The 9,582-nt window shown below is 48.8% G+C and overlaps 1 protein-coding gene across 1 annotated transcript; it reads left to right on the top strand.

Annotated features, from left to right (window-relative positions):
• Positions 1 to 2,113: 2,113 nt before the first annotated feature.
• Positions 2,114 to 8,149, top strand: LOC128120777 (mucin-12-like). The gene is made up of 3 exons (XM_052754986.1): positions 2,114 to 3,462; positions 6,613 to 7,347; positions 8,094 to 8,149. The coding sequence occupies exons 1-3, from the start codon at positions 2,217 to 2,219 to the stop codon at positions 8,147 to 8,149; spliced, it is 2,037 nt and encodes a 678-aa protein (XP_052610946.1). The 5' UTR covers positions 2,114 to 2,216.
• Positions 8,150 to 9,582: the final 1,433 nt, after the last annotated feature.

Raw genomic sequence — 9,582 nt, 5'->3', positions numbered from 1 at the left:
GCTCAATGTTCACAGATACAGCTATTCCTCCTGACACCTCACTCACTACAGCCCAGACTGGGACACACACAACCTCCCAGAGAAGCATGATTTCAACAACAGCAACTCAAACAACTGAGCCATCTCAAACAACAACCTTCACTCAGGATTCGACAAACTTGCCAAGCAGTTCAGTTTCCACAGAAACCACTGTACCTCCTGATGTCACCCACACCTCAGCCCTGACTGAGGCTTCTACAACATCCCTAAGAAGTCCAACATTGACACAGTCAACTGAAGCTTTTGAGACCTCTCAGACAACAGTGTTCACTCAGGAATCTACAACATCCCCAAGCAAACTGATTTCAACCCATGCAAGTCAGGCAACAGACTCTATGGAAACTGTATCTACTCAGAGGTCTGCAACCTTCCCCAGCAGCTCAGTTTCCCTAGAAACAGCTGTACCTGCTGAGAGTTCCCCCAGTACTGTCCAACCTGAGGCACCTACAACCTCCCTGAGCATCTCAATTTCAGCACATGCAACTCAACCCACTGAAACCTCCAAAACAGAGTTCACTCAGGAATCTACAACCTCTCCAAGCAGCTTAATTTCATCAGGAACTTCTGTACCTCCTGATGTCACCCACACGTCAGCCCTGACTGAGGCATCTACCACATCCCTAAGCATCCCAACATCGACACAAGCAACTCAAGGCCCTCAGAACTCTGAAACAACAGCCTTCACTCAGGAATCTACAACCTTTCAAAGCAGCTCAGATTCTACAGAAACAGCTGTGCCTCCTGTCACCTTACCCACTACAGGACAGACCGAGGCCTACACAACCACCTTGAACAGCTTGATTTCTACACAAGCAACTGAGACTTCCCAAAAAACAGCTTTCACTCAGGAATCTTCAACTTTACTAAGCACCTCAATGTCAACAGAGAGTGCTGCACCTCCTGAGAGCTCGAGCACCGTCCAAACTGAGGCCTCTACAACCTCCCCAAGCAGCTCAATTGCAACACATGGATCTCAACCAACGGAAACCTTCAAAACAGAGTTCACGCAGGAATCTACAACCTCGCCAAGGAGCTCAATTTCCTCAGAAACCTCTGTACCTCCTGATGTCACCCACACTTCATCCCTGACTGAGGCATCTACAATATCCCAAGCAACTCAGGCCCCTGACACCTCTCAAGCAACAGTCTTCACTCAGGAATCCACAACCTTTCCAAGCAGCTCTATTTCCCCAGAAACTGCTGTCTCTCCTGTGGTCACCCACATCACACCCCAATCTGAGGCCTCTACAACTACCCCAGGCAGCCGGATTTCCACACAAGATACTCAAGGTACTGAGACATCCCCAGTAGTATTCACTCTTGAGTCTACGACCTTCGCAACCAACTCAGTTTCTTCAGAAACAGTCGTACCTCCTGAGAGCTCCCCCACCACAGTCCACACTGAGGCCTCTACAACCTCCATGAGCAGCTCAATTTCAACACAGAGATCTCAACCCACAGAGTCATTCCCAACAACCGACTTCACTCTGGAACCCACAACCTTCTCTAGCAGCCCAGTGTTGACAGAAACCACTGGACCTCCTCAGATCACTCACACCACAGTCCACACTGAGTCATCTACAGCCTCCCAGAGCAGCCCAAGTCTGTCACAAGCAACTCACACTACTACAACCCCTCAAACAACAGTCTTCACTCAGGAATCTACAACCTCCACAACCAGCACAATTTCCACAGAAACGGCTGTAACTCCTGAAACCCCCTACACCTCAGCTCTTACTCAGGACTCTACAACCTCCCCATCCATCCCAATTTCTACCCAAACATCTCAAGCAACTGAGACACCCCCAAGAGTCTTCACTCAGGAATCCACTATCCTCACATCCCCCTCCATTTCAACAGAGACAACTGTACCTCCTGAGACCTTCTACACCTCAGCTGTAAATGAGGCATCGACAGCATACTCCAGGACCCCAGCATCAACACATGAAACTCAACCGTCTGAATCATGGAAAACCGTGTCCACTCTGGAATCTACAACTTCCCAAAGGAGCCCAATTTCAACACATTCAACTCCAGCAACAGAGCCCACCAACACAATATTTACTCACAAGTCTACAACCTTCTCAGGGAGCTCAGTGTTCACAGATACAGCTATTCCTCCTGACACCTCACTCACTACAGCCCAGACTGGGACACACACAACCTCCCAGAGAAGCATGATTTCAACAACAGCAACTCAAACAACTGAGCCATCTCAAACAACAACCTTCACTCAGGATTCGACAAACTTGCCAAGCAGTTCAGTTTCCACAGAAACCACTGTACCTCCTGATGTCACCCACACCTCAGCCCTGACTGAGGCATCTACAACATCCCTAAGAAGTCCAACATTGACACAGTCAACTGAAGCTTTTGAGACCTCTCAGACAACAGTGTTCACTCAGGAATCTACAACATCCCCAAGCAAACTGATTTCAACCCATGCAAGTCAGGCAACAGACTCTATGGAAACTGTATCTACTCAGAGGTCTACAACCTTCCCCAGCAGCTCAGTTTCCATAGAAACAGCTGTGCCTGTTGAGAGTTCCCCCAGTACTGTCCACCCTGAGGCATCTACAACCTCCCTGAGCAGTTCAATTTCATCACATGCAACTCAACCCACTGAAACCTCCAAAACAGAGTTCACTCAGGAATCTACAACCTCTCCAAGCAGCTTAATTTCATCAGGAACTTCTGTACCTCCTGATGTCACCCACACGTCAGCCCTGACTGAGGCATCTACCACATCCCTAAGCATCCCAACATCGACACAAGCAACTCAAGGCCCTCAGAACTCTGAAACAACAGCCTTCACTCAGGAATCTACAACCTTTCAAAGCAGCTCAGATTCTACAGAAACAGCTGTGCCTCCTGTCACCTTACCCACTACAGGACAGACTGAGGCCTACACAACCACCTTGAACAGCTTGATTTCTACACAAGCAACTGAGACTTCCCAAAAGACAGCTTTCACTCAGGAATCTTCAACTTTACTAAGCACCTCAATGTCAACAGAGAGTGCTGCACCTCCTGAGAGTTCCCCCAGCACAGTCCAAACTGAGGCTTCTACAACCTCCCCAAGCAGCTCAATTGCAACACATGGATCTCAACCAACAGAAACCTCCAAAACAGAGTTCACGCAGGAATCTACAACCTCGCCAAGGAGCTCAATTTCCTCAGAAACCTCTGTACCTCCTGATGTCACCCACACTTCATCCCTGACTGAGGCATCTACAATATCCCAAGCAACTCAGGCCCCTGACACCTCTCAAGCAACAGTCTTCACTCAGGAATCCACAACCTTTCCAAGCAGCTCTATTTCCCCAGAAACTGCTGTCTCTCCTGTGGTCACCCACATCACACCCCAATCTGAGGCCTCTACAACTACCCCAGGCAGCCGGATTTCCACACAAGATACTCAAGGTACTGAGACATCCCCAGTAGTATTCACTCTTGAGTCTACGACCTTCGCAACCAACTCAGTTTCTTCAGAAACAGTCGTACCTCCTGAGAGCTCCCCCACCACGGTCCATACTGAGGCCTCTACAACCTCCCTGAGCAGCTCAATTTCAACACAGAGATCTCAACCCACAGAGTCATTGCCAACAACCGACTTCACTCTGGAACCCACAACCTTCTCTAGCAGCCCAGTGTTGACAGAAACCACTGGACCTCCTCAGATCACTCACACCACAGTCCACACTGAGTCATCTACAGCCTCCCAGAGCAGCCCAATTCTGTCACAAGCAACTCACACTACTCCAACCCCTCAAACAACCGTCTTCACTCAGGAATCTACAACCTCCACAACCAGCACAATTTCCACAGAAACGGCTGTAACTCCTGAAACCCCCTACACCTCAGCTCTTACTCAGGACTCTACAACCTCCCCATCCATCCCAATTTCTACCCAAACATCTCAAGCAACTGAGACACCCCCAAGAGTCTTCACTCAGGAATCCACTATCCTCACATCCCCCTCCATTTCAACAGAGACAACTGTACCTCCTGAGACCTTCTACACCTCAGCTGTAAATGAGGCATCGACAGCATACTCCAGGACCCCAGCATCAACACATGAAACTCAACCGTCTGAATCATGGAAAACCGTGTCCACTCTGGAATCTACAACTTCCCAAAGGAGCCCAATTTCAACACATTCAACTCCAGCAACAGAGCCCACCAACACAATATTTACTCACAAGTCTACAACCTTCTCAGGGAGCTCAGTGTTCACAGATACAGCTATTCCTCCTGACACCTCACTCACTACAGCCCAGACTGGGACACACACAACCTCCCAGAGCAGCATGATTTCAACAACAGCAACTCAAACAACTGAGCCATCTCAAACAACAACCTTCACTCAGGATTCGACAAACTTGCCAAGCAGTTCAGTTTCCACAGAAACCACTGTACCTCCTGATGTCACCCACACCTCAGCCCTGACTGAGGCATCTACAACATCCCTAAGAAGTCCAACATTGACACAGTCAACTGAAGCTTTTGAGACCTCTCAGACAACAGTGTTCACTCAGGAATCTACAACATCCCCAAGCAAACTGATTTCAACCCATGCAAGTCAGGCAACAGACTCTATGGAAACTGTATCTACTCAGAGGTCTACAACCTTCCCCAGCAGCTCAGTTTCCATAGAAACAGCTGTGCCTGTTGAGAGTTCCCCCAGTACTGTCCACCCTGAGGCATCTACAACCTCCCTGAGCAGTTCAATTTCATCACATGCAACTCAACCCACTGAAACCTCCAAAACAGAGTTCACTCAGGAATCTACAACCTCTCCAAGCAGCTTAATTTCATCAGGAACTTCTGTACCTCCTGATGTCACCCACACGTCAGCCCTGACTGAGGCATCTACCACATCCCTAAGCATCCCAACATCGACACAAGCAACTCAAGGCCCTCAGAACTCTGAAACAACAGCCTTCACTCAGGAATCTACAACCTTTCAAAGCAGCTCAGATTCTACAGAAACAGCTGTGCCTCCTGTCACCTTACCCACTACAGGACAGACTGAGGCCTACACAACCACCTTGAACAGCTTGATTTCTACACAAGCAACTGAGACTTCCCAAAAGACAGCTTTCACTCAGGAATCTTCAACTTTACTAAGCACCTCAATGTCAACAGAGAGTGCTGCACCTCCTGAGAGCTCGAGCACAGTCCAAACTGAGGCCTCTACAACCTCCCCAAGCAGCTCAATTGCAACACATGGATCTCAACCAACGGAAACCTCCAAAACAGAGTTCACGCAGGAATCTTCAACCTCGCCAAGGAGCTCAATTTCCTCAGAAACCTCTGTACCTCCTGATGTCACCCACACTTCATCCCTGACTGAGGCATCTACAATATCCCAAGCAACTCAGGCCCCTGACACCTCTCAAGCAACAGTCTTCACTCAGGAATCCACAACCTTTCCAAGCAGCTCTACTTCCCCAGAAACTGCTGTCTCTCCTGTGGTCACCCACATCACACCCCAATCTGAGGCCTCTACAACTACCCCAGGCAGCCGGATTTCCACACAAGATACTCAAGGTACTGAGACATCCCCAGTAGTATTCACTCTTGAGTCTACGACCTTCGCAACCAACTCAGTTTCTTCAGAAACAGTCGTACCTCCTGAGAGCTCCCCCACCACAGTCCATACTGAGGCCTCTACAACCTCCATGAGCAGCTCAATTTCAACACAGAGATCTCAACCCACAGAGTCATTCCCAACAACCGACTTCACTCTGGAACCCACAACCTTCTCTAGCAGCCCAGTGTTGACAGAAACCACTGGACCTCCGCAGATCACTCACACCACAGTCCACACTGAGTCATCTACAGCCTCCCAGAGCAGCCCAAGTCTGTCACAAGCAACTCACACTACTCCAACCCCTCAAACAACAGTCTTCACTCAGGAATCTACAACCTCCACAACCAGCACAATTTCCACAGAAACGGCTGTAACTCCTGAAACCCCCTACACCTCAGCTCTTACTCAGGACTCTACAACCTCCCCATCCATCCCAATTTCTACCCAAACATCTCAAGCAACTGAGACATCCCCAAGAGTCTTCACTCAGGAATCCACTATCCTCACATCCCCCTCCATTTCAACAGAGACAACTGTACCTCCTGAGACCTTCTACACCTCAGCTGTAAATGAGGCATCGACAGCATACTCCAGGACCCCAGCATCAACACATGAAACTCAACCGTCTGAATCATGGAAAACCGTGTCCACTCTGGAATCTACAACTTCCCAAAGGAGCCCAATTTCAACACATTCAACTCCAGCAACAGAGCCCACCAACACAATATTTACTCACAAGTCTACAACCTTCTCAGGGAGCTCAGTGTTCACAGATACAGCTATTCCTCCTGACACCTCACTCACTACAGCCCAGACTGGGACACACACAACCTCCCAGAGCAGCATGATTTCAACAACAGCAACTCAAACAACTGAGCCATCTCAAACAACAACCTTCACTCAGGATTCGACAAACTTGCCAAGCAGTTCAGTTTCCACAGAAACCACTGTACCTCCTGATGTCACCCACACCTCAGCCCTGACTGAGGCATCTACAACATCCCTAAGAAGTCCAACATTGACACAGTCAACTGAAGCTTTTGAGACCTCTCAGACAACAGTGTTCACTCAGGAATCTACAACATCCCCAAGCAAACTGATTTCAACCCATGCAAGTCAGGCAACAGACTCTATGGAAACTGTATCTACTCAGAGGTCTACAACCTTCCCCAGCAGCTCAGTTTCCATAGAAACAGCTGTGCCTGTTGAGAGTTCCCCCAGTACTGTCCACCCTGAGGCATCTACAACCTCCCTGAGCAGTTCAATTTCATCACATGCAACTCAACCCACTGAAACCTCCAAAACAGAGTTCACTCAGGAATCTACAACCTCTCCAAGCAGCTTAATTTCATCAGGAACTTCTGTACCTCCTGATGTCACCCACACGTCAGCCCTGACTGAGGCATCTACCACATCCCTAAGCATCCCAACATCGACACAAGCAACTCAAGGCCCTCAGAACTCTGAAACAACAGCCTTCACTCAGGAATCTACAACCTTTCAAAGCAGCTCAGATTCTACAGAAACAGCTGTGCCTCCTGTCACCTTACCCACTACAGGACAGACTGAGGCCTACACAACCACCTTGAACAGCTTGATTTCTACACAAGCAACTGAGACTTCCCAAAAGACAGCTTTCACTCAGGAATCTTCAACTTTACTAAGCACCTCAATGTCAACAGAGAGTGCTGCACCTCCTGAGAGTTCCCCCAGCACAGTCCAAACTGAGGCTTCTACAACCTCCCCAAGCAGCTCAATTGCAACACATGGATCTCAATCAACAGAAACCTCCAAAACAGAGTTCACGCAGGAATCTACAACCTCGCCAAGGAGCTCAATTTCCTCAGAAACCTCTGTACCTCCTGATGTCACCCACACTTCATCCCTGACTGAGGCATCTACAATATCCCAAGCAACTCAGGCCCCTGACACCTCTCAAGCAACAGTCTTCACTCAGGAATCCACAACCTTTCCAAGCAGCTCTATTTCCCCAGAAACTGCTGTCTCTCCTGTGGTCACCCACATCACACCCCAATCTGAGGCCTCTACAACTACCCCAGGCAGCCGGATTTCCACACAAGATACTCAAGGTACTGAGACATCCCCAGTAGTATTCACTCTTGAGTCTACGACCTTCGCAACCAACTCAGTTTCTTCAGAAACAGTCGTACCTCCTGAGAGCTCCCCCACCACAGTCCATACTGAGGCCTCTACAACCTCCCTGAGCAGCTCAATTTCAACACAGAGATCTCAACCCACAGAGTCATTGCCAACAACCGACTTCACTCTGGAACCCACAACCTTCTCTAGCAGCCCAATGTTGACAGAAACCACTGGACCTCCTCAGATCACTCACACCACAGTCCACACTGAGTCATCTACAGCCTCCCAGAGCAGCCCAATTCTGTCACAAGCAACTCACACTACTCCAACCCCTCAAACAACCGTCTTCACTCAGGAATCTACAACCTCCACAACCAGCACAATTTCCACAGAAACGGCTGTAACTCCTGAAACCCCCTACACCTCAGCTCTTACTCAGGACTCTACAACCTCCCCATCCATCCCAATTTCTACCCAAACATCTCAAGCAACTGAGACACCCCCAAGAGTCTTCACTCAGGAATCCACTATCCTCACATTCCCCTCCATTTCAACAGAGACAACTGTACCTCCTGAGACCTTCTACACCTCAGCTGTAAATGAGGCATCGACAGCATACTCCAGGACCCCAGCATCAACACATGAAACTCAACCGTCTGAATCATGGAAAACCGTGTCCACTCTGGAATCTACAACTTCCCAAAGGAGCCCAATTTCAACACATTCAACTCCAGCAACAGAGCCCACCAACACAATATTTACTCACAAGTCTACAACCTTCTCAGGGAGCTCAGTGTTCACAGATACAGCTATTCCTCCTGACACCTCACTCACTACAGCCCAGACTGGGACACACACAACCTCCCAGAGCAGCATGATTTCAACAACAGCAACTCAAACAACTGAGCCATCTCAAACAACAACCTTCACTCAGGATTCGACAAACTTGCCAAGCAGTTCAGTTTCCACAGAAACCACTGTACCTCCTGATGTCACCCACACCTCAGCCCTGACTGAGGCATCTACAACATCCCTAAGAAGTCCAACATTGACACAGTCAACTGAAGCTTTTGAGACCTCTCAGACAACAGTGTTCACTCAGGAATCTACAACATCCCCAAGCAAACTGATTTCAACCCATGCAAGTCAGGCAACAGACTCTATGGAAACTGTATCTACTCAGAGGTCTACAACCTTCCCCAGCAGCTCAGTTTCCATAGAAACAGCTGTGCCTGTTGAGAGTTCCCCCAGTACTGTCCACCCTGAGGCATCTACAACCTCCCTGAGCAGTTCAATTTCATCACATGCAACTCAACCCACTGAAACCTCCAAAACAGAGTTCACTCAGGAATCTACAACCTCTCCAAGCAGCTTAATTTCATCAGGAACTTCTGTACCTCCTGATGTCACCCACACGTCAGCCCTGACTGAGGCATCTACCACATCCCTAAGCATCCCAACATCGACACAAGCAACTCAAGGCCCTCAGAACTCTGAAACAACAGCCTTCACTCAGGAATCTACAACCTTTCAAAGCAGCTCAGATTCTACAGAAACAGCTGTGCCTCCTGTCACCTTACCCACTACAGGACAGACTGAGGCCTACACAACCACCTTGAACAGCTTGATTTCTACACAAGCAACTGAGACTTCCCAAAAGACAGCTTTCACTCAGGAATCTTCAACTTTACTAAGCACCTCAATGTCAACAGAGAGTGCTGCACCTCCTGAGAGCTCGAGCACAGTCCAAACTGAGGCCTCTACAACCTCCCCAAGCAGCTCAATTGCAACACATGGATCTCAACCAACGGAAACCTCCAAAACAGAGTTCACGCAGGAATCTA

Source organism: Peromyscus californicus, unplaced genomic scaffold (genome assembly GCF_007827085.1).
Source record: "Peromyscus californicus insignis strain IS unplaced genomic scaffold, ASM782708v3 Scaffold_2__1_contigs__length_46816999, whole genome shotgun sequence".
Classification (NCBI taxonomy): Eukaryota; Metazoa; Chordata; class Mammalia; order Rodentia; family Cricetidae; genus Peromyscus; species Peromyscus californicus.
This window is presented reverse-complemented; position numbering and strand designations above follow the sequence as displayed.